Source organism: Penicillium griseofulvum (assembly GCF_001561935.1).
Source record: "Penicillium griseofulvum strain PG3 chromosome Unknown contig_80, whole genome shotgun sequence".
Taxonomy (NCBI): domain Eukaryota; kingdom Fungi; phylum Ascomycota; class Eurotiomycetes; order Eurotiales; family Aspergillaceae; genus Penicillium; species Penicillium griseofulvum.
In genome coordinates this window covers 3132962-3157033 of record NW_024467471.1, presented here as the reverse complement: position 1 = coordinate 3157033, position 24072 = coordinate 3132962, and the positions used below count along the sequence as shown (strand labels likewise).

Genomic DNA, 24072 nt, shown 5'->3' with positions numbered 1-24072 from the left:
TTTCTCTAGTTTACCGACCCATAGTATCCCTGGCGCCAATGGATTCACTCCAAGCTGAAGCTACCTGGCCCAGTTTTACTGGTTTGATCCTGTTACCAAGAATTTTCGTGTTGTTGCTGGCTTTGGTTGAGTGGCATCACCTTCTCGCCTGATCAAAATATTATCTATATCCTGGTACCCCGAGAGCAATGGCAATGGCTCTAAGGAAACCAGTTGCCATTCAGTCCGAACCAGGTTTGTTTGTCGAATCATAAATTAAAAAAGGGATTCTGTAGATATGGTAATACTTAAAATTGGTAAAAGCTGTCCTATGATGTAGCCTGAAACACCAGGCTATGGCTATTGCTCACATAGCAACCACGTATGGGCGTCTGACCTTTTCTTTTGTTTATCTATTACTCTTCTCCCATATCACTCTCTTCCATCCTCCACCAGTCTCTCCTTTAATCTATCCTTCCATCAACCCCATCCTTCTATCAAGCTACAGACTATCTGAATCAAATACACGACCTAGCTAGGCAACTCATCTAGTCAGGTTGTCCCTTCCTAATTGATAGGTCTTCTCTTGTTTTCACATCTCCTTCACTCGTTTCACATCTCCTTCACTCATTGTCTCCTATTCAATTCAGTTTACATCCCGCTCACTTTTTATCTGAACTCCGACGATTCTCTCAGTAACACCTAGCGCAGCGCCTTGTCGCTTTGAGCACTTCATCTCTTCCAATATCTTATCTGTCTTGTCACACGTCCCCTACAATAACCAGCTCTCATATTGATCCATTTTTACTCGTCTGTTCGTCTTAACGCGTAACTTCTCTTTATTGCATTTCTTAACTCTCGCGTGGCTACAGGTGCTTTTCTTTCTGGGAACCCGACACGATGGTGAAGACCAAATTTCCTGCTATAACTGCAGGCGAGGATGCCACTGTCAATTATTTGTTGTCCGGAGTCTTGTCTGGCGGCGAGATCTGCAAGGCATCGGAACTTGCTGCATGTCTTTCCCGGTGGTTTAGCGACGTTAAAGAAGATAAGCCAGTTGCTTCAGCTATCCCAGAGCTACTAGGGCGTCTTCTGCTCCCATTCGGCACGCCTACTGTCCTAGAACGCATGGAGAGATCCCAAACCCCCGACTCTTTTCCCGATAGACAGAGATGGATGGAAAAGCTTCGTGTTCTCATGGATGATGAGGCACATGAAAGGCTGTTGCAGAAGTTGGAATCTTTGCAAGATCAACAGCTGTCATTCAAAACTCTCTGTGAGCAAGAGAACGGTAAATTCCCTGTTCGCTTTCCCTCTGAGCCTCCGTAAACGGTACTGACATCGCGGAAATCATTAAGAAGACGGTATCAATGATGATAATCTCGCTGCTGACCCCGCCTTACACTTTGATTATGACTTGCGGGATATGATGATTCGGGGCGATAAAAAGGCAATGAGAAAACATCAAGAGGTCTTTTACGTGACCGGCTCTATTGCCTGGACAGTTCGATCTCCTTACTGGAATGTCGCATTGGCCATCGACAAGGAAGGTAATAGATTTCTCTCAGATGATGTCTTGGATGGAGTTCTTCCAAAATGGAGACAAATTCTCCACGGGAAAACAATCCCAACTCAGAAGTCGATTCTTTTCGTTTGTGGCTGGCTAGTGAAGAGAAAAAAGCCAATGATCTCGACAAACCCTGGCCATTTACCCCTTCTCGTGCGAACAAGTTCAAGTTTATAACTCCGGAACCCTATTCTCGCCTTCGCACATTGAGTACGAGCGGTCTCTCTCCGGTTGAATCCACCCCCAATGTCCCCAATGACCCGAATGATACCATTGTGCCCCATGTGCCCATTGTCACCCACAACGTGCAAACTGAATTACTTCGAGAGTTACTCGCGGAAGTGAAAGAATTGAAGACCATAGTCGGTCAAATTCTCGAAAGCAAGCAAGAGCTTGGGACTACAGAAAATCAAATGCATGGATCTTTGGAACCAGTCTATCCTCCCATTTCTTCGGCAATGCAACCGAACTACTTTTTGTCTCAGGGTCAATTTGTTGGTCCTCAATATCAGCTCGGGCCAGATTGGCAGCAACGCGGGAGCTCGCAGAACCAAGGTCCGAGTACCTTGCCAGACCCAGGAGCTGGTTCAGCTCGTCGTCGTTAAGCTCACCATAACCAAAGAACGGTTAACATTTGTGTACGATTTTGTGGGAGGGGTTTGACCGAAAATTGAAAAACGTAGTTGTGCTTTTGCGGGTGAGGGTGGAGAAAGGGCGACGTGAATTGGCTGCTATGGCTACATATGTTTCATGTTGAGCAGTGATTACTGTTCCTCACAGTGCTAGAAGGACGTGTGTCTGTTAGAGTTTTCCAAATGAACACAAGTTTGCTTTGCTACTGGTCGTATTTAACATTTTTATATAGGACATCTTTGTTGTAGTAGGGACTTCTATGTAATATAGTTATAAAACGACATGATCACCCTATGTATTCTGGTTTGAGTTGCAACTAGAAGTCATAAGTTTTGCATTTGATAGAAACGTATTCAATTCCATGTTGGTGCGGTTTTGACTTGTGCAAAAAATATCGGACGCGCGAGAAACAATAAACATTTCCCCTGCACCTTTTTCCTGTCGACATTACTTATGTAGACATTATTAGAAGAAATCAGCCCTATACCGGCAGTGCAACGTCGATATATCAGCCTCCAACAGCTCTTACAAGCCACCCCAGTTTGGCCCCAGATCATCGCTCACTTTGACCCGATCTCCAATATAGCGGTCCAACCACTATCGGCTGAGACTCAGCCTAGCTGAACGCTCTTGGCATGAGTAAGATCGCTTGAGAGAAACCCTGCTTAGCCTAGAACTAATGCACTTAAATCAGGCGTTGGGCCCTAAGCGGGGTTGAAAGAGGCTCAATAACACGGATGTCTAGCCATTCATAGATTGACATACATATATCACGGAGTATATCGGGTAATTTCAAGGTGAGCAGATCGAAATTAAACGTGTCTGCTTTCCCAGGACACCTGATGTGATTCATATCAAGTCCCGCTTTTAAGACCATCTGCACAGACTATGACGAATCCGCATGATACTCTTTTAATCTCAAATACTATTTGGTCAGATCTCACATGATTCCTAGATGATTGGCTTAGTATCTTCCGCAGTCCACATGGGCGCAGATCATCCACACGGCGTAAACAAGAATCAAGCCACACAAATTTGTGGAAGATGATTTATTCCTTTTTTTTCTTTGTCTGGAGATATCAAAGAGAAGATGAAATTAGCACTGCAAATTGACCCACTTAAAGCTGATCGAATTCACTAGTTTGGGGTAGGTCTTCTCTCCCTTGCTGGTGGGAATGTGGGGACCAACACACACCTGCAGCGAACAACACATCTTCTATCTTTCTGATGAGGTTGCCGAGACCTTAGCTCTTTGGATACGAGGGTCATCGCTGGAAATCATGTGGGGGATATGCAGAAGATCAAATAGAGCAAAGCTAAACACTTGTGTTGACTGCGCCTTGCACAAAAGAGACGTCACAACTATGGAATCAATAGGGAGTACTCCGTACGGAGTCGAGTACAGTAGGTAAACACCAAGTTAACCCTTTGGTTATGCAAAAAAAAAACAGTTGCTTTGATATGGATCTACAAGAGAACTCCTTAGAGTTGGGTAATGAGCTCATCCCTTTCGGCTCCTACTCCAGTTAGACTGAATTCACTACCGAAATGCACCTTACATCGTCCACCTGGGCAGAGACTATGTGCAGGGGTAACAGACAATGATTGGAGGAGCTGTTTATATGCGAAATGCCCAACCTTGGGGAGCTGCGAATGGGGTAGGTCAAATCGACATAAATTGGACGCCATTCCTCCTTCCCAGAGTGTTTTTTTTAATTCACATCCCCAATTCTCTTTTCCTCCCCCCTTGTGTTTATACATTATGTTTGGTCTCATTCCATTTCTATTTACTGCGCTCGCCAGTGCATACCCCAATCGGGGCCCTTGCACAGGCGACTGCTGGGCCCATGACCCTGCTATGATCCAGCGTGTGTCTGATGGGAAATACTACCGCTTTTCCACAGGCACTGGTGTCAGAATCCATAGCTCACCGTCGGTGAAGGGTCCATGGGCGGATATTGGCTCTGCGTTGCCAGAGGGGTCTAAGATCCATCTTGATGGTGTGGACAGCAAGAATATCTGGGTATGAAAGACCCGAAAATGCCTACGAAACAATATTAAGTCTAGTAAGAACTAACACGATCAATCTGATAGGCTCCCGATGTCCACTACCAGAACGACCAGTACTATATGTACTACGTCCTGTCGAAGATCGGCACCAGGAACTCACAGATCGGTGTTGCAACATCCAAGAATATGGAACCCGGTACCTGGACAGACCACGGCAGTGTTGGTCTCCCTCCAAACGACAACTACAACCGTATCGATCCCGCCTGGATTAGCATCGGAAACAAAAACTATATGAACTTTGGCTCTTTCTGGGGTGATATCTTCCAAGTCCAGATGGAGACTCCTTTGAAAGTCGGCGGCGCAACTCCCTACCAAATTTCCTGGAACGCTACCCTCAACCACCGCGAGGAGGGCGCGTACGAGTTCAAGCACGGCGATTATTACTACCTCCTCTATTCTGCTGGTATTGCTGGCAAGTACACAAAGACATTCCCAGCTAAGGGTGCCGAGTACCACATTCGTGTTTGCCGATCCAAGACCGGTCTTGGTGATTTTGTATGTATCCCAGCTTTTCTTCCATTGCAAAAGATGTTCTAATAATTATCTTACAGGTTGATGCCGACGGAAAGTCTTGCAAGGAGACCGGCGGCACCATGCTCCTCTCCAGTCACGGTCAGGTCTTTGGACCCGGCGGGCCTGGTGTTGTTCATGACAAGGATCTTGGTGTGGTCATGTACTACCACTATTACCCGCTCGCCATCAAGGAGAGCACCACGGTCTCGAATAACGCGAACTACAGGTACGCATGGAACGTCCTTGGCTGGAAGGATGGCTGGCCTTTCGTGAAGGCCACTTAATGCACATAATTTTCCTTGGCGGGCCCGCGAGGCCGATACATACATTTTACATTCATTTCTTTCTATTGTCAATGGTTGGGCTCTTATACTTTTTGAGGTGGAGGTATTGCACTCATTTATCGATACCCATGTCATGATACGCTTCTTTTTGTGCCTGACAAGTCTTAATATAATCTGGCCCCTTATATTCTTATTTGGGTCAATTGGCTGTTTGAATATCTGAAAATCTTCGTGGTTTAATCACGTACAGTCGTGGTATTCCAGACTCCATACATTTCCGCCTTCAGGTCGAGTCATAAACATCTCGCATTTCCATTCAATGCCTCACATATCCCAACTCCAATATCGAGGGCGTCAACTGCAAGATATAACGGAGCCTGGTTATCTCTGTCAGGGCTATTCTCTCCAATCATATCGGCAAGCGGTCCGACATAAGGTATGTCTCCACTGTTCCCACAATCCAACGGGCAGCGCCGCACAGGAATGCTGCCAGGCACCCATTACCCCCTAGAAGCATCGTTTCAGGCATCTTTATTGTAGATCGAGAAACTTCCCTTCTAAATAATTGGCAAAGAAGGTAATTCTCCAGTCTACAAATCTCAAGACAAAATTCTCCATGTAGCTGCAAGCTGCCGATCCTGGCTCGTAAAGCCTAGGGCAAGAACATCCCCAAATACTAGGGATGACTGGACTACTTCTCGGACCTTGGCAAACGGGGGTGCACATAGTTTGGCTGAGAGTCCAAATAGATGGTAACATTGACGCTGGTGATTTGTTGGTTTGATTGCTAATGGAGTAATATGCATTTCCAGCCAAGATTAAAAGAACGGTTCATTCGTATCGCTAAGCTGGTATAGGCATCTAGCAACTTGCTCGGGGGCTGCAATGCCATATAAGATACATGTAGTTATTAAAGAAGCCTCAAGAATACACCTAGAAAGGCCGTTAGAGATATTGCTGGGTGGTGTCATCTCTACACCCCATAGCTTATAGATTTCGAGAAAATATATAATCCAGACCCCTCAAAGGTCAAACTATCTAAAAGTGCAAAGCTTTACGGAAGTACATGTGGTTAATATCTTGAACTTGGAAAGTCCATATATATTGGTAGACTCTTGAGCCACAGTGACGTGCATCATCAATTGGCCACTTGCCGCACTGTGGCCACGTGCGGAATCCAATTAATATAAAATAGCTATATCGAAGTAACTTAGAACAGTGAATTTGAGATTTATATCAGTTCTCGGTGATTGGGCTTTGGGAATTGCGTTGCAAATGTTTCTCGAAGCGAACAGCTATTGCAATTGCTTCTCAAATTCAATCTGAACAAGTTCAAGGTCAATTGCTATCAACTATCTCAATTCTAGAAACAGAAAGAAAAAAAAGTGTCAAGTGCAGTGTAGGGACGGACTCGGAGAAAACTTCCCCGGAGACTCAGAGCTGGCCTTTTCTGTATTCTGGATTGTCCGGGGTTCTCGACCTTTTCCTCTCACCTCTCACCTCTCTTCTTCTCTCTTTCTCTCCCACCTCGCTTCCTACTTTCTTTTCAGGTGGCTCCTCTCTTTGAGCCCCTGTATCTTTCTTTTTGATTCTCGGCGCTTTGTCAGTCCAAATCGCTATTGCATTTTCTTGAGCATCCTCGGCATTCTCCTGAACCCCAAAGAAAATCCATATATCCTACTCAATTCCAAAAGAGGAAGGATACACTTTTACTTGTGAGTTATTTCCAAGTCCTTGTGCCATTGATTGCACCTGAGATTTATAGTGATCTGTCCTGATCTACCTTGATCCGTTATTGCATACTGACCCGACCCCGTCTTGATTGCAGGATCTTGTGCATAGCCCATTTAGCAACCTTGTCTCCAACCCCCGATTTACCCTGTCAACCTTCATTATTCGTAATGGCTTCTGAAGCATCTACCTCTGCCAACGGCGGTTCCCTCGCTGCCATGTTGGAACAACAGCACGCCCGCGACGAGGTGCACAAGCCCACTGTGGAAGAAACCGTGGATGAGGAGGACCTCAAGCACCCCCGTCTGACCGCGACACAGCCGGAACAGCCCCTCCTCGCTACCGCTGACACCCCCGAGCCTACCGTTTCCCCAGCGCCCACTCCCAAGCCCGCCACCAAAAAGGCCCCGGCATTCGACGTTCAATCCGAAGAATTGTTCCCAGCTTTGGGCAGCGGCCCGAAGCCTGCTGCCCCCGCAGCTGCCACATGGGGTGCGAAGAAACCCTCCGCGGCCGCTGCCATCGCAAATGGCTCGCCTGCGAAGTCAATGGGTACGTGGATTACACTGGAACTTCCCGGACCGGACAAATTTTTGACACAGAAATAGAGATCCCCCGCATCATGGCCCTCCCCGGAAAGCATATGGAGCAGCTCCGCCTAGCACCCTCCCAGATGCAACCCCGTGGACAGATGAAGAAGCCTCTCCGTGATGTCCTCCGGGATATCTCCCGCAGATCAAAGGCCAATGTTGACATGCGCGGTGGTCCTGGCGGGTCAATCATTTTCGAAGGAAAGGGCTCCGTAGATGCAGTGCGCCAGGCTCTCCGCGAGGTGGCTCAACAGGTTGGATCTAAGGTTTGTGGATTGGACGTGTGCAAAACGACTTTATAAGCTTACCAATTCGTCCCGATAGCAATCCGTCCGTGTTCCCATTCCCACATCTGCGCGCGCTCACATTATCGGCCGTCAAGGTACCGTTGTGCAGGATATCCAGACCCGCACCGGTGCCCGTGTTCAGGTCCCCCGTGCCGATGGCAATGCTGCTGGTGCCGACGAAGACGACGATGATACCATTGACATTTTGATTGAGGGAGATGCCGTGGCCGCAGAGATGGCCCGCCGCGAGATCGAGGCCATTGTCAAGGAGCGCGGCTCAAACATGAGTTTCCGATTGAAGACTGTTCCTCCCGAATTTTTCCCCTTCATTGCAGGTGCACATGACGCCAACGTGCGGGCCATTGAAGAGCGCACAAAGGCGAATATCAATGTTCCCCGCTATGATACTTGGACTAGCCAGCCCCCTCCCCAGGAAGCCAACCCTGGCCAGGTCCAGTTTGTGGCTGTGCCTGATAAGCACATTTTGATTTCTGGAGAACGGGCTGCTGCGCAGGAGGCTCGCGCTGAGATTGAGCGCTTGGCTGCGCAATTGCACCAGCAGCTTACTCTCCGCCAACTGGCCATTAACCGTGGCCAGCACCAGTTTATTTTGGGTAATGAGGCCGACGCTCTGCACAAGTTTGTTGCACAAACTGGGTGTGCCATTGTTCTCCCCCCTCCCTCCGATGAGAGTGAGTTCCTCACCATCACTGGTCCCCTTGACCAGATCGAGGCTGGCATTGAACACGCTATGGATCTTGCGACAAGCATGCAGATGGCTAGCATTGACCTGTCCCGCCAGCACCCCACTGCTCCTGCCGGTCCCCATGCCCACGCAAGCGCTCTCTCACAGTACCTTCGTCGCCGTCAAGTCATTAAGGAACTCGAATCCACATACGATGCGCACATTGCACTTCCTCCTAGCGTTGGTGGACCTATCACTTGGGAGGTGTACTCCCGTGATGGCAAGAACACCATCCGTGCCCGTTCTGATATCATGAACCTAGTCCAGGCTCTCCCGCCTTCTAGACTTCGCCACGTCCCTGTTGACCCATACTTCCACCAGTACCTGCGCGACCGAAGCGCAAGCGCTCTTCAGGGTAATTATGGCGTCCACCTAATGGTGCCAGACGACATCAACTGCCCCGAAGTTGTTCTTGTTTATGAAGGCCCGTCCGCAACTGCCTCCCGCTTCGAGGTCCCCAGACAGCGCCCCTCTCCCGCAGATGTTGCAGCCTTTGAAAAGGGTCTGCAAGAGGCCCAGGAATTCCTCCTCAGCACCCTCGGAGACCAGCGCGACATTGTTGCCAAGACGGTTTCCGTCCCTGCTAAATACCAGGAGAAGGCACGCAAATTTATCGCCCGTGAGCAGGAGGCTAAGGGCGAGGACAGCATCCCTGTGCGTGCCATTGTTGGTGATGCCAAGGGTTCTCAATGTCAGGTTTCCCTTCGTGGTCCCTCCGCCCTGGTGGCTGAACTTGCTGCCAAGGTGGAAGCTTTCGTTGTGGAGCAGGAGAAGGACGACCTAGAGCGCGGGTACATCACTAGCTTCGACTTCCCCCAAAAGTACGCCAACTTCCTGATTGGCAAGCGTGGTGAGAACATTAATAAGCTCCGCGAGGAGTTTGACGTTGATATCAAGGTTGAGAACGGAAAGGTTGAGGTCAAGGGACCCAAGGCCAAGGCGGATGCTACCCGCATGCGCATTATCAACATGGGCAAGAAGTTGGAAGATGAGACTACTCACATTCTCAAGGTCCCCGCCCAATACCACCGTGAGTTGATTGGCCAGCGCGGAAACCAGGTCAACCGTCTCCAGGATCGTTACTCTGTCCGTGTCCAGTTCCCCCGCGCAACTGTTGCCAATGATGACTCCACGGAAACCGGCAGCGATGCTGGCGGTGCTCGTCCCCAGCGTGCTCAGCAGGCTCCCGATGAGGTTCTCGTCAAGGGCCCCAGCAAGGGCGCTGACTCGGCCCGTGACGAGATCCTCAGCTTGCTTCAATATGTCATTGAGCACGGCCATTCCGCCGCCATCTCCGTGGCACAGAGCCAGGTCGCATCCCTGATCGGCCAGCGCGGCCGCGAGATGGACAAGCTCCGCGCTGATACTGGCGCCCAGATTGATGTTCCCAACGCCAACGATGCGCCGGATGCATCCGGCCGCGTGGAGATCCGTGTCAAGGGTACCAAGCAGCAAGTTGCCGAGGCCAAGAAGATCTTGCAGCAGCGGGCCAGCGAGTTCGATGCCACTGTAGTCAAGACCATCGAGGTTGAAAAGAAGTACCACAAGGCTCTGATCGGTGGAGGCGGTATGTTCTCATGCAAAGTGATATGCTAATTTCCAATTACTAACTTAATATAGGTGCCAATATCCGCAAGATCGTCACTGAGGCTGGAGGCCCCACTGATGGCAGCGCCGCCAGAATGGTCCGTTTCCCCCGCCCCGAAAGCACCGAATCGACCATCCGCCTCGAGGGCAACGGCAAGATCGTGGATAGCATTATCGCCGCTATCGAAGAGTTCGTCAAGGAGCGCCAGGACCAGGTCACTGAGATCCTCGATGTTCCCACCGCCCAGCACCGCATGCTTATTGGCCGTGGAGGCGATACCCGCCGTGGCATTGAGTCCAAGTTCAACGTCACTCTTGACATCCCCAAGCAGGGCTCTGGCCGTACCGATGTGAAACTGAAGGGCCCCAGCAACGCCGTCGAAAGCGCCAAGGAGCACGTCAAGTCCATGCTGAAGGAGCAGCACGCCGAGACCATCGATATCCCCAGTCACCTGCACCACGTCCTCGCCGACAATGGCCACATCTTCCGCCGCTTGCGCAACGACTACCAGGTCACTGTGGACCATGCTGGCCAGGCCGTGCCCGTACCTGCTCCCTCGGCCGCCGAGGACACCCGCGCCAAACCTGATGGCACCGATATGCCTCTGATCATTGATGACCCTAGCGTTACCGCCGACGCCCACTCCTGGACCGTCGTCGACAACAACTCCACTCAAGCCGCCTCTAGCCCCTTCCCTTGGGTTCTGAGCGGCACGCCGGAGAACGTGGCCAAGGCCCGCTCTATGATTGAGAAGGCTCTTGCCTCCGCTTCCCAGCAGACGACTACGGGATACTTGATCCTGCCCGATCCCAAAACTTACCGCTTTGTTGTCGGCCAGGGCGGCAGCCAGATCAACGCCATCCGCAAGAAGACCGGCTGCCGTATCAATGTGCCCAAGGACCAGGCTCTCGGTGAAGCGATTGAGATCCGGGGTACCCCTAGCGGTCTAGAAGAGGCCAAGGAGATGATTCTAGAGGCGGTGCAGAATGGACTCCATGGGGCTGCGCGATGAGTTATGGTTTATTGCGACAAGTGGGTTTGATCTGATATAGAAACCAACTCTTACACCTTCTCTGCTTTAAATTCGAGCGAGCGGGAACAGTATCATTTTAGTTTTTCTTTGGCTTTTTTACTTCAATTCTTGTTTTCATCTTTTGTTTTGGTATCTATTTCATGAATATTGGGTTTTAAAAGATTTTCTTTTTTGATATTGCTTTCGCATTATTGCTCTTGGTCTTTCTCATGTCTTGTTTTCTTGTAGCTACTTCAGATCTGATTCAGGTTTGTCTACGATGAATTGATGGACCTTGTTCTAGAGGCATATTGGCAGGCTTTCCTAGTAATTTGATTCGTTAGAACTTCCTTAATCTAGCCTAGAACATAATAAACTGCATAAGTTTCCTGAAGAGTCAGATTCAAAACGAAAGCTGTCGAATCAAGGTCGGACCCATCCCCCCCTCTCATGTCTGAGCTATTAACAATCACTTTTTCACCGGGATTGTTTACTCCTTTAGGTACGACGATCCCGATTTCCCCTCTCCAACTCCGATAGCCATTTATGGTAATCTTCAGACAGTATAATTTCCAAAATTAATCCAGTAAGGTATGTCGATATAGGGTAATAAAAAAGAATACTCATAAGGCCCGAAACTCAAAAAAAAAACGCTCTCTTTGCTGTTTGCTCTTTTAGCCATAGCGACTCCTATCCGTAGACAGGTCTTTAAATCTCAGATCTCCATTCTGACCACAGTCATCTAATTGACAGTTTACTGCTGCTGAGCCTGCTGCGCCTGGAGGTAGTTGTATGCGCCGTATGCGATAGCACCACCGATGAGGATGACAGCGTAGAGGCCGACGCCGAAGCCAGAGGCCGAGGAAGAAGAGTCCACGGAGGCAGTGACCTTGGGCTTAGGCGTGGGGTCACCGGGCTATTTGATCAAGTTAGTATTACGGATATGGAATGCCGGTGGGTGCATGTGATTTTTGTGGGGGAGGGGGGAGGGGGTAGGCCGAGGGTAGAAGGGGACATAGGTTGTAAGGAAAAGTTGCATAAAGGACGCTGGGGTTCGTACCATGCGCTTCACGTTGCCGATGAACTTAATCTTTTTGGGGTCGTCGAAGATCATGCGCGCCTCGTCGCTGTGGCCGACATCGTCGAAGGCTTCGGTGCAGTCCTGGCCGGCGAGATCGAGGAGGACCTCCTCACCACCGCTGTGGGATTGGTTAGCCGGTTCTGGGATGTAATCTGGGGTGGGGTGAAGCGATGGGAAACGAGTGAAGAGGTCGAATTGGGTTTTCTTGTTGTCTTTGCTTTCCTCTTCTTCTCTCGCTTGTTCATTCGTTTCGGATGGGCTAAATTCGGTGGCAGTGGGTAGATATGGAGACAACGTACGGGTGCTCCTGAGCGAAGTCGGAGCAGTTGTAGATCTTGTCTTCGAGAATCAGGTAGAGATCATCCTTGGTGTTGTGCTCAGAGACCTCCTGCAAGGTGAGATCCTTGGGTGCAGGTACAGCGTCAGACATCGTGAATTGAGGTATCTGAATGATATTGCCGTTAGGTTTCCGTAGACTCGAATGAAGAGTGAATGAATGGAGGCGATAGGAGAAAATGGGATATGTTTGGAAGATATATAACAGGCAACTTACAGGGATCAAGAAAATGAGTCCAGAAAAACGAGAGAAAAAGAGAGAGAGAAGAAGAGAGAGAGATGTCCAAAGAGAGAAAAAGTAACCCCCAACATTGTCGCTGGTACGTGCGGCTGGGCGGTCTCGTCTATGTGGGGCCAGGTACTCTGTACACAGGGACTTTTGATGCCGTGAATCACACCCGGGGCTTATAAGGGGAGAAAAGGGGAATTTCTAATTGGATCTTCTATTACTTTCTTACATTGTCTATGCAATGTGACTAATTGAATCTAAATATCTGACTAGGTACACCCTTGGATATAAAAGCCCATCCTCCGTTTATGTTGTGCTAGATATAGAGTGACGAATCAGGGGTTGCTTATTAGAGTATATCTGGCCTTAATAGATCTTCTATATTCCTAAATTCTATACAAAGCACACATGTAGCAGTAGAATATATATAACATATATAAACTCAACTGCCTGATCAAACTGCCTGATTCATCATATAACCGAGGGGATCCAATTCTCTCGGGTAGCACGGTGTCTGCTTTCCGCTCTCATTGGAAATACATAAACATAGCATAAAATATTCATATAATAAATATACCTCTATCCAATCATCAAAACGCTCATTTCGCTGGAACTCGCTCATAAAACACAATGTACGCTTGCTCGTTCTGTAACCGGTCTCGTGCCCGAAGATCCCGCGGGTTGAAGTCTGTGGCCCGCTCATCATCAAATTTCCGCCAACACTGCCGTTCCGCATCGCGGACTAGCGAGATGTAGTGTCCGCTGCCCATCGAAGACCCAATATGTCGCAGCACCGCAAAGGCATCATAAGTAAATGGCGGAACTGTGGCACCCGTGGTGGGTGGCGCGCCGGCCTCCAGAGGGGGAGGGGGAGGATGAGCAATCACGAAGTCGTCCATTTGTAGACCATGAAGCGGGAATTCGATGGGGGTGTGAATCTTTCGTGCGCTTTGAGTCTTGGATGCGGAAAAGCGCTTGAAGTGCACAACAAGAATCTGGGGCGCTCGCGTGATGATGATCTGCTTCGTTGCCATTCGCTTGCATTTACAGTGTGGGCACTTCCAGACCTCGTCACCGCTCAGCATTTCCTCCTGACAGTAGCTACGGAGACACTGATAGATATCACCGGTACCTTTTGGTGGAATTTCAACGCTGATACTATAGAAGGCCTCGTAGGTAGTAGATGTTTGTCGGCAGGTCGTGCAGCGCAGACGACTGGCATGTTGTCCTGCAAATAACGATGAGATAAAAGACTCCTCTCGGTGGCAGTACCGGTCCCATTCAATTCGGGAAACTTTGGTCATCGGCATTCGCTCTCTTTGCATCTCCTCCGAGAACGTCAAAGGTCGAAGCGGCGTTCGCTGCCAGTTTATATTCAGATCCTCGTGGAGGCAATCTACCACAAAATCGAAGAATTCTTTGGCATCTTGCTGCCGGTCGATGGCCCATTCTCGATTCAAACGTCCACAGAAGTTCCGGAATGAGGTCGGCATGATAACCTCGACATCATTCTTCCACAGCGACCTGGTCAGATTCGCATAAAGCCCCGGCATAACGCCCTGGGACCCCTTCCAATTCTTTTGTACATAGTGACGAAATCGATTATCGATGAAGAACCTACTCAGTGAAATCGTTGCGCTGAGGCATTGAATGGTGGAATTCATGTAGCAGGTCACACCAAAATTGGTCAAGCCAGTTCGCGGGAGTTTGAGACGATCTAAGCGGGAGTTTGAAACATACAGGGCTGTTTGATTCGCCGAATTCTGGCGTTTCAAATGGGGTTGGATGTGTCGTCCATCGGAGACGCCGCTATAGCTGGGACGGGGAACAGCAGGGGGTGGTCGAGAGGGGGCCACTGAGATGTGTGCAGCATAATTCGGAGCAACGGTAGGGGGAGGACGGTAATCCACGTGTGACATGGACTGTTTGACATCGTGCGGTTCAGGGAAACGCCGCAAGAAGGCCTCATATGAGTGAATAAATGGACTTGAAGGCTCTGGTCCAGTCTCCTCGGGTCCAGTTTCCTCGGGTTCCTCCGTCAGTGAGTCTTCCTCGGCATAGGTGCTTGTGTCAATCTCCTCGACTTTAGATTTCTCCATCCACTCGGACAACTCTTTCGAGTTCAAAGGAGTGAACTCGCGCAATCGTCTCTTTCGGATTTCAAGGCTTGAATTCGCACTAGCCATGGTAGGTACTCTCCCAAGGGGTCGACCAGGTCTAGACACGGGCTTTCTGGCCTGCAGAGAACTCATGACAGCAGCCGTTGAGGATGTCGCAAGGGACTGTTGCCCCAAAAGATCGACCCAGGCATCCAATCCACCAAGCAGGAGAGCTGGAGGCCGCCCGGCCTTCAACGGCTTGTATGCATTGAACTCGTAAAGAGTATCATGGAGAGCCCTCAAATGCGGTGCTGATGTCCCAACCGGTGAGCCGGCGAGATAGCTGATGGAATTAGCGCTTTGATCGTAGTAAACCACAAGGTCGAACTCATTTCGTTTCTCAAATAACGCCTGCTCATGGTCCGGTGAAATAACGAGTCGCTCCTCTAATTCTTCCGCCGACACGTTCTCCTTCAGAATCACAGGCTCTATACAGATGATAGATTTTGCATATATATGACCATTATCATACTGGCCTCGAGCCCGAACATCGATCAGGAGCACATTGAATTTCCGCAGATTTTCGAGCAGGCTCTGTGCAGTTATAGTTGTGTTGTACGGCAAATCGGGTGAGTTGCTTCGCGTCTCTCGTGCCGAATCCAACCCATTGGGCGTCAGAGATCTATACGGATTGTCATCAAAGCCTCCCCGGGTTGGACTGACACGTGGCGAGTTGCTAAATTGTGAGTATCTTGGATTGCCTGAGCGTGTGCTCTCCGCTGAACTTCTCGGTGGGTTGGATGCGGGTTTTGATGGCACGGTGAAGACAGGGCTATAGGCCGGGTCCGGGGCACGTGGTAACGATGTGTTAAGCGGAACCTTCGGTGGAATGGTCGGCATACTAGATGGAGAGCCCATGTCTCGAGGTCCTAACGGACGTCGTGGCGGCTGGGAGCTGTATGTCCCAAGCGATCCGTTGGATGAACGAAGTGAGGTCTGCCCTGCAGATCCTACAATTGGGCTTCCCGGTCCATACTGGTCGGAAGGCGGAGATGCTTTAAGTTTGGCAAAACGTTGCGCAAGCATATCATCTGGAGGACTGGAAAATCTTTGCAAATGTGCGTTCTGGTCGGGCATTCTTTGATACTCAGTCGGACTTGGCATTCTAGCTAAGCTTGTTCCGGACCCTTGATTCTCACGGCCCCTTGGCGTCACTGAATTTTGTTCTGGAGATCTGGATGTAAAGATACCAGTTGGCTGCATGCCACTGACCAAATTATCCTCGATGATGTCCTGCTTGATCGCATCCATAGTGCCTTGTTTGGACCGCACGGCCTTCAGTAGATCGGCGAAGTCCTTATACAAATTAGGGTGTTGGTTGATGGTTCGATAGTCTGGGTGATGGGGGATGATATTGATAGTGATCTCAGAGGCGCGAAGGTACTGGACGTAGGCTTTATCGTTGTAGTTGTCATCTGCGAGGTTCCTGGCCCTTTCGATTGCATCGGCAGCCGTTGGCAAGAGAATACTAAGCTATGATCCTGTTAAAAGGAATAATTCAAACAATTTTTAGCAAGTGGCACACATACCGGTGTAGTATCATCAACGTTTAACGCAGCAGCCTGGTCTTGCAGATCTTTGATATTGGGGAACCGAGGTCGCCGTGGTGGGATATGAGGGGCCTTGCCCTTTGGATATAAATCTGGTCTGTTGCCTTGTCCGCTAGAGTTCATGTCGCCGCCCACCGAGTAAGGACGTTGCCTGTCCTTCCACGGCGGTATTTTGGGGGGAGATGGCAAAGTCGCCGCATCGGAGGACATGGTAGATCCAGGCAGCGACAAGCGGACTTAGCGCATGGTTATGTGTAAGGACTGGGGGAAAGAATATAGGCAAGCCACTGGCGTAACCAATCCGCCTATGATTTAATCAAGTCCAAATAATACACACAAATATGAAAGACAGACCAGAGTAAAGAGGACAGATCCAGGAACGCAATGCGGGATGCCTCTGGGGTATCAGATGACAGTACTTCACCGCCCCCAGCCTATGACGCCAGGGCTTAGTCACTATTGAGGTGCCTGGAAGCTCCTCCTCCAACTTACCAGCTTGATCTTCATATTTGCTCCATTTAAGTGTCTTGGCTCTTTACAACACTACTTTGATCTGTCTCCCTTTAATCTTACACGCGTATCCGGTGTTTCGCCTTCACCATGGCAGGCTGGTTCTCTTCAACCTCGCCGCTCGATGAGCAAATCGAGCGGGCAACAGCTTCCTCTCTGTGAGTTTTGATTGCCGCCTTGTTATTATATTTATACGTACCGGTGCTACCGGGATGGTGTGAAGCTAATGAACATATGGCTAACTCACTACTAGAGAAGACATTGCCCTCAACCTTGAAATATCAGATATGGTTCGATCAAAGAGTGTTCAGCCCAAGGATGGAATGAGGTCTTTAAAACGACGACTCGAGAATAGGAATCCCAATATTCAGCTGGCTACACTGAAGGTGAGACATTAGTTTCGTTGATGATAGGTTTAGAACAAGCACTGATAAGCCCGCCCCTCCAGTTAACGGATACGTGTGTCAAAAACGGAGGCACACATTTCCTGGCCGAGATCGCGTCTCGAGAATTCATGGATAACCTTGTCTCATTGCTGAAATCCGAAGGCGCTCCACTTAATGCCGAGGTCCAGGGGAAAATATTGGAACTTATTCAGAACTGGGCTATGGCTGCACAGGGCCGTATGGATTTGATGTATTTGGGAGAAACATATCGCAAATTGCAGAGCGAAGGATACCGGTTTCCCCCAAAGACTGAAATGAGCGGCAGCATGTTGGAAAGTAGCGCAGTGAGTGAGCCTTGAAACCTTCACTCTGAAGCAGAAGCTAACTTGTGAATATGTCTCAGCCTCCAGAGTGGATCGACTCTGAAGTCTGCATGCGATGTCGGACTGCCTTCAGTTTTATGAATCGCAAACACCATTGCCGTAACTGCGGCAACGTTTTTGATGCTCAGTGTTCAAGCAAGACTATTCCTTTGCCGCATCTTGGAATTCTGCAGCCCGTCAGAGTAGATGATGGATGTCATGCCAAATTGACCTCCAAGTCATTTGCGCCACCAGGGGTTTCGGATCGATCCGCGTTCAAAAACAACTCCATCAGCAAATCTAATACAATGGAACCTCGTGCTGGTAAAGCGGATACAGGATTCGACGAGGATTTGCGTCGAGCGTTGCAAATGAGTCTCGATGAAGCCGAGGGCAAAGGTTCTTCCGGGTTTGTACCACAGACAGGCAACGCTCCAGAACCTGTCAAGACTGCCCCAGCGCTAGAGAATATGGACGAGGAAGATGCGGATCTCAAGGCTGCGATTGAAGCATCCCTGCGTGATATGGAACAACACAAGCAAAATCATGCGGCCGCATTGAAGAATGTGCCCACTCCAAGTTCTATCTTGCGCGATTCTTCTAGCACGCCCACTCCATTGCCTAAAAATCCATACGAACTAACCCCCGTTGAAACTGAGAATATTCATCTCTTCTCTACACTGGTTGATCGGCTCCAGCATCAGCCGCCGGGCACAATTCTGAGGGAGCCGCAGATCCAGGAGCTATATGAGAGTATCGGTGCGCTTCGGCCAAAGCTGGCTCGAAGTTATGGAGAGACCATGAGTAAGCATGGTGAGTTCAGCTTCTTACCGTCTTTATGTATAGAACTGGAAACTAATTGTCAAAGATACATTATTGGATCTCCATGCCAAGCTCTCTACGGTTGTGCGTTACTACGATCGGATGCTGGAAGATCGTCTGACCGTTGCCTATTCACAACATAACCTTGGCCATGGAGCTGTTCCTGGGGCGGCCCAATATCCAAATCTTCAGTCAGGGTTCCCTGCTCACGCTTCCGATATCCAGAGTGGAGCCGAGAATTTCTATTATGGAAATCAAATGGATAGCTCTCGCCAACCTAATACCATGTATGCACCGCAGCAGGTAAACGGCAACGGGTTCCAAGGTCCACCCAGCGCTGTCCAGAATCCCGCCTACCCATCACAGCCTCAACGCGGAGGTCCCACAAATGAACCTCACAGTCACACTTGGGGTGGAAATACCTACCCGACCCTCGGATCACCTTCACCTAGCAACACCATTCCAAATAACTATACCAATACCCCGGCTCAATATTATGCAGGACCGCACGATGCAGATTCAGTCAAGTCACCCGGCGCAGACCATGCATACCAGTCGTCACCCATTATGCGCCGGGATTCTCAGTATCAAGCCAGCGGGCCTCCCAGCGGTCCCACTCCTGTACCCGAGCAACATACACCTGCCGGCTATGGGCAATCGCCAGGCTATTCTGTGCCGCCAACTGCGCCAGCACTTCATCAGCAGGCAACAGGCCCTTCTCAGTCTTACTATTACCAGTCGGAGTCCCAACCTCAACAACCACCTAACACTGTGCCATCTGCTTACCCCTCAATTAATGCTGGACAACCGGGATATGCACAGGAGACTTCGCAGCCGCCTTATCAGCAACCAGCACGGCCAGTGGAGGAAAACTTGATTGAGCTATAGCGTAATTACATTTCTTTAGGCGTTATTTAGGGTTTTATCTTTGTGTGTTTTTCTTTCGTCCGATGATACCTGAAGACCTTTAGCAGATTGAATGTGTATGGTAGCTTGAAGCGGGTGAATGAAGAGATCTCAAGTATATATGAAAGGAATTGCGTAAGGATTCTTTTTCTCAATCATTACTGTTACTATGTAGCTAGGAGACTAAACCCGTCCTAAATTCCATTTAGAGCCCTTCTAAGCATCGTATCTGCCTTAGGCATTCCACAATATTGTTACCCGCTCCTTAATCGCCGAAGACAGCGAGATCACTCTCTCGCTTCTTCACTTCTTTAATTCGCCCCCGGATTACTGTCCTGTTCTTCTTCTCACAATCCATTTGATTCTTCATTTATCATTGGTGTAGACCGGTGTAACCCGGCTTCCAACTATTGAGTCTTGATTGCTTTTTGCCTGCATGCTCTCCGATCTGCCGTGAGACCTCTTACCAACTTGCCTCGGCCAATCCCCACATTCTACCCTCCGTGAGCACAGCTGATTACCCGCCTGTGGCTCCTCTGGGAGCTTCTCGCTTACCGCCATGCCTACCTCTAACGCCTCAAATACCTCTTCCCCTGTCAAGCGCCCCGGTCTCGGTCGCCGTGCAGTGTCATCCCATGCAGTTGTCACGCGCACCGCCAATCCTAATGACCTGTCGCTGTCTCACACGCAGAAGACAACTCTACATCATAAACCTCACCGCGCCCATGTTGTTGGTCGGAATCACCACCGCAACCCCTCTACTGGCAAAAATTTCAACAAACTCCAACGATTCCAACTAGCTCCTGAGGTTGCTGGGCGGCATCATCAGCGCAAGAAGTCGGCCCCCGCAACTCCAGTGGCGAGTCCAAAGGAAGGCGGGCGGGTTCGCTGGGGTAACGCCGTGGATGATCATACAACTGGTCCTTCCATGAAGAGAAACTATTCCACTCCTGTATTACGCCGAAATCCATCAGCTGTTGGGAAGAAAGCGTTGGTAACTGAGCGGCCGACCTCCAGCACGGTAAAGAAAAAGACGGTCGGCTTTGAGCTGGGGGACGATGAGACCGACGACGCTGAGTGGGAAGATACCACGCAATCACCCGAAAGTACGAGGCGCAACTCGGTCGCACCATCCAATCCCAGCGCAGACAATAGCACCGTTCTTGTCGACCACCTTACATTTGTCAAGCGACCATATCCTCAAATGCCTCGAGCGACCAGTCTTCCCGAGTCAATTACTACCAAGTTCGTCCGAGAACGCACTGAATTAGATGAGGATGAGGATGATGATGAGGAAGCTAAGCAACAGGACTCGGAAGAAGAGGCAGAGGAGCCTAGTCAGCACACAGAACAGGGTGACATAGCAACCCGCCTGCTCAGTCCTACGCACTCATCCAAAGCACCCCCTGCCATGTCCTCTATCTCGGCTATGGTGAAGCCAGAAGCCAAGAGTCCCAATCCCGCATCGCGTAGTAGCGCATCTCTCAACCTGGCTGCTGGCCAGGACAACGCTCGGCGCACATTCTCTACAACCAGCATGGCCAGTATGCCGGGCTCTAACCCTCAAGCTACCTCATCCTCTATGGAGGGTGGAGTCTCGAGGTTCATTTTGAACAACAAGAATAGCATGCAGGCATCTTCTCGCACCGATTCAGATCCCAATACCCCCTCGTCGTTCCTCCCGCACTACCACCCTGAAACGCCTCCCTCGCCAAACACTGCAGCGGCTAAACTGACCGCGTCTCCTGCGCGACCGCGTGGTGCCGACCTGCCTTCTCGCACACAACAGAAGCTCTGGCTTCAACGTACCGCTACCCTAAATAACTCTCCCCCTGATAACCATGGAGTGACCGCCGCAGTTCCGCCGTCTGCCATCGACCCAACATTTATTGCCGCTAGCCACGGCTCTTATGACGCCGGCAGGGGGCTCAATGGTGACGGTCGAGCTGGTGGTGCAGATAGCGAAGCCCGTCATATCCGCAAGGCATACGAGAAGACGTCTTTGGAATTGAAGGTCGTGCGACGTTTCCAGTCTCCCACCGGCCAGAGCTTCGCTCGTCTTCGTCATATTGTCCGAGCCAACAAGCCGGAGAAAGGATCAGCTCTCGGCAAACCAGTCGCCTCGGCACCTTCGCTGCCCCTTCTGCAGCAAGGCAAACGGCCCAATCGCCTTGGCTCTAGCCCTACATCGAAATCCCAATCGCGTAATTCAACCCCCGCCGTCTCTGAAGATCCAGCGACAAACCAACATATCAATACTGCAGAGGCTGCCAAGCCCAATGATCCATCTCATCGCATCCTCTCCACTTCAGCCGAAGCTTCGCGTGGTCTGAGTGGTGACAACGACGAAGCATTTCAGATTAACGACAGCGCCATGCTGATCCGCCGGATGTGGGAGAGCCGAGAAGTGGCCATCCCTGGCTAGTTTATCTCTCCTTTTATTTTCTCCCCCCCTTATGTTTATGACGGTTAGCTGTATGGTTCGGCGTTCGCATTCTGATTTTTCATTCACAGCGATCACGTTGAACATAATTTATCTTTGTCCCTTTTACTCTATTGCACTGCGCTTTTGCTTTTGCTTATGTTGATATGAGTAGTCAATGCCACAAATTTACATGATAATCGCAATCCACTATGCCCACTATTTCCAGTATGGTTTCTCCAGCCCAATTCTTCAACCCATAGAAGCTGCATATACGAGCGATCATACGTCAAAAGATATTCAACCACATCCCGGCGATGTTGTTCCACTAAACTTCGACGACCATGTAAACTTGCGTGTCCTAGATCTTCTAGGCCCAGAAGCAGGTTTGCCAGATCCGCGTTCTTTCTCTTGGCTGTATAGCAAACTGCTGACTTGCTATATAGCCTTAGCCCTGGAGGCTGGCACTTTTGTTTACTCGCCCAACAGTGCTTGCACAAGCTTGAAATAGTGTTTTCCAATGGTTTCGAGAAGAGAATTTGCCTCCGCATCCTTCTTTAACTCGCCTTCGAACCATGATAGTCGCGCTATTAGATCTTCATCGGTTTCAACGTGGGTATCGAATCCGTCAAGGCTGCCAACATGCTCGATCAGCACATGAGAGGTATACTTATGCCCTATGGTAGTAGCAATCCATATGGCTCGTGCATACTGTGCTCTGTCGGTGGCATAATGTCTGAGAATGTCGACTACTTCTGACTTTGCATATGTTGCGGCATATTGCAGGGGTGTCATATTGAAGTAGTCCACGCTGTTCACAAGCTGGGAAGGGTCTGAGCTCTCCTCAATGATGCTCATGAGCCAAGGAATATTCCCAACCACGGAGGCAACGTGTATTTCCCATGTTCGATTTTGGATTTTTGGCTTCGGTCCAGAACCCTCTAGGTCCTTTGAGGGGCTGTAGTCGAACCCTATAAAGCGCCAAAATAGACCCAGTGCAGAGTCATCAGCGGCAAAGAACGCCGAGTTATGCCTGAACATTGCTCTGCCATGTTTACCGCAATTGCGGGCATGTCTATACCAGTACATAAATGTGTAGCATACCAGCTCGACCTGCTCGGGACGAAGATTCTGGATTGTTGGTGAAAATTTCCTCGGATCTCTTCTTGGAAATCTAGTTAGATACAAACTACTCGTCCATTTCGGCGAGTCCGATAGGATATTTGCAGTTGTATATTCCAATTCCGGGGTCGACTTGAGACCCTCGAGACATCTACTCGCAATGTCGAAGTGTGCAAATTCTTCTGTGAACCAGAACTCTTTCAAGTCGGTATCGGCGATGGTTATGAGATATCCCTTTGCAGATTGATGGACGAGTCTGATTCTGCCCGAACGACCGTATTTGTCATTTCTGTGTACTCGAATAAAGCCGCCACACATCTTGATCAGATCTTGGATGGTTTCTAGTCCTGTGACTATCTTGTCAAAAAGCTCCCCTAGCGCCCACACTTGCGGGGTTCTCAGCGCTTAGGGAGTGATGGGCGTTGCATGACTCGGATACCCTTGTAGCGCTCAGAGATAGCAAAGATAGACATAGCGTTCCATTTTTACATACTTGTATAAGAATAGTGCGGTTTGGGGCGCTTGATCCTGGTAGCCATGCTGGTACTGGGTGAAAAGGAGTATTGTGACTTTGATAGGCGGTTACAAGAAAAGAGAACTGACTCGATTTGATATCAAGGGCTTGGGAAAGTATTGAGGTTTAATTATAGAAATAAAGCATTGCCTATAATTCGCCATACGATAGTTAGTATCGCGCACTTAATAATTAAATCCCTGTTCATAACACCATTTGAAGACCTTGTCCCCTAAACCAGTCTAGAGCGATGCAGATATAGAGATCTTCCGGTTTCAGCTAAATATAGACTATACAGGTGTAAAACCTCGTTGCCTATACTAGTCTGCAATTCTTCGCAATGCAAAATGTTTCAATTTTTTTTAATTTAACTCTAGTCGAAATATCAAATAGATCAAGAATCATATAGTCGTGAGAACGGGCGTCGATCTCCAAGAGACCATCAAGTCGTATCAATCATGCAGGGAATATGCCAGGTAAGCAAAGCAATCCCAAAACTTCGGTGAAAATGGAGAAACAAAAGACGCCCAAAACAAGACACAATCTCTATGCACATCGCAGTAATCAATCTGTGGAGTGTTCAGTCTATAAAATCACTGGCAGCCAACCGCGCAAGAAATGGTTTAAAAGCAAATCAAGAACTGAATCAAATGCAGGCCCAATCGCCTAACAAA

At 49.5% G+C, this 24072-nt stretch overlaps 8 protein-coding genes across 8 annotated transcripts; 5 read left to right on the top strand and 3 right to left on the bottom strand.

Annotated features, from left to right (window-relative positions):
* Positions 1 to 879: 879 nt before the first annotated feature.
* On the top strand, positions 880 to 2151 carry PGRI_021530 (uncharacterized protein; the record flags this gene model as incomplete). The annotated part of the gene is made up of 3 exons (XM_040789866.1): positions 880 to 1270; positions 1338 to 1529; positions 1616 to 2151. 3 exons carry the CDS (start codon positions 880 to 882, stop codon positions 2149 to 2151), a joined length of 1119 nt encoding a protein of 372 aa, XP_040646819.1.
* A 1790-nt stretch (positions 2152 to 3941) lies between these two features.
* Positions 3942 to 5046, top strand: PGRI_021520 (Glycoside hydrolase, family 43; the record flags this gene model as incomplete). Its single annotated transcript, XM_040789865.1, has 3 exons — positions 3942 to 4202; positions 4274 to 4744; positions 4801 to 5046. The coding sequence occupies 3 exons, from the start codon at positions 3942 to 3944 to the stop codon at positions 5044 to 5046; spliced, it is 978 nt and encodes a 325-aa protein (XP_040646818.1).
* Positions 5047 to 6947: 1901 nt separating this feature from the next.
* On the top strand, positions 6948 to 10999 carry PGRI_021510 (putative RNA binding effector protein Scp160; the record flags this gene model as incomplete). The annotated part of the gene is made up of 4 exons (XM_040789864.1): positions 6948 to 7329; positions 7386 to 7633; positions 7692 to 9966; positions 10020 to 10999. 4 exons carry the CDS (start codon positions 6948 to 6950, stop codon positions 10997 to 10999), a joined length of 3885 nt encoding a protein of 1294 aa, XP_040646817.1.
* A 754-nt stretch (positions 11000 to 11753) lies between these two features.
* On the bottom strand, positions 11754 to 12510 carry PGRI_021500 (cytochrome b5-like heme/steroid binding domain-containing protein; the record flags this gene model as incomplete). The annotated part of the gene is made up of 3 exons (XM_040789863.1): positions 11754 to 11915; positions 12060 to 12339; positions 12380 to 12510. The coding sequence occupies 3 exons, from the start codon at positions 12508 to 12510 to the stop codon at positions 11754 to 11756; spliced, it is 573 nt and encodes a 190-aa protein (XP_040646816.1).
* A 734-nt stretch (positions 12511 to 13244) lies between these two features.
* On the bottom strand, positions 13245 to 16861 carry PGRI_021490 (putative ubiquitin C-terminal hydrolase; the record flags this gene model as incomplete). The annotated part of the gene is made up of 5 exons (XM_040789862.1): positions 13245 to 16277; positions 16334 to 16451; positions 16501 to 16659; positions 16709 to 16788; positions 16847 to 16861. The coding sequence occupies 5 exons, from the start codon at positions 16859 to 16861 to the stop codon at positions 13245 to 13247; spliced, it is 3405 nt and encodes a 1134-aa protein (XP_040646815.1).
* Positions 16862 to 16954: 93 nt separating this feature from the next.
* On the top strand, positions 16955 to 19322 carry vps27 (ESCRT-0 subunit protein VPS27; the record flags this gene model as incomplete). The annotated part of the gene is made up of 5 exons (XM_040789861.1): positions 16955 to 17022; positions 17118 to 17250; positions 17313 to 17594; positions 17654 to 18425; positions 18481 to 19322. The coding sequence occupies 5 exons, from the start codon at positions 16955 to 16957 to the stop codon at positions 19320 to 19322; spliced, it is 2097 nt and encodes a 698-aa protein (XP_040646814.1).
* Positions 19323 to 19899: 577 nt separating this feature from the next.
* Positions 19900 to 21765, top strand: PGRI_021470 (uncharacterized protein; the record flags this gene model as incomplete). Its single annotated transcript, XM_040789860.1, has 1 exon — positions 19900 to 21765. One exon carries the CDS (start codon positions 19900 to 19902, stop codon positions 21763 to 21765), a length of 1866 nt encoding a protein of 621 aa, XP_040646813.1.
* A 471-nt stretch (positions 21766 to 22236) lies between these two features.
* Positions 22237 to 23202, bottom strand: PGRI_021460 (uncharacterized protein; the record flags this gene model as incomplete). The annotated part of the gene is made up of 1 exon (XM_040789859.1): positions 22237 to 23202. The coding sequence occupies one exon, from the start codon at positions 23200 to 23202 to the stop codon at positions 22237 to 22239; it is 966 nt and encodes a 321-aa protein (XP_040646812.1).
* Between the last annotated feature and the right edge of the window lie 870 nt (positions 23203 to 24072).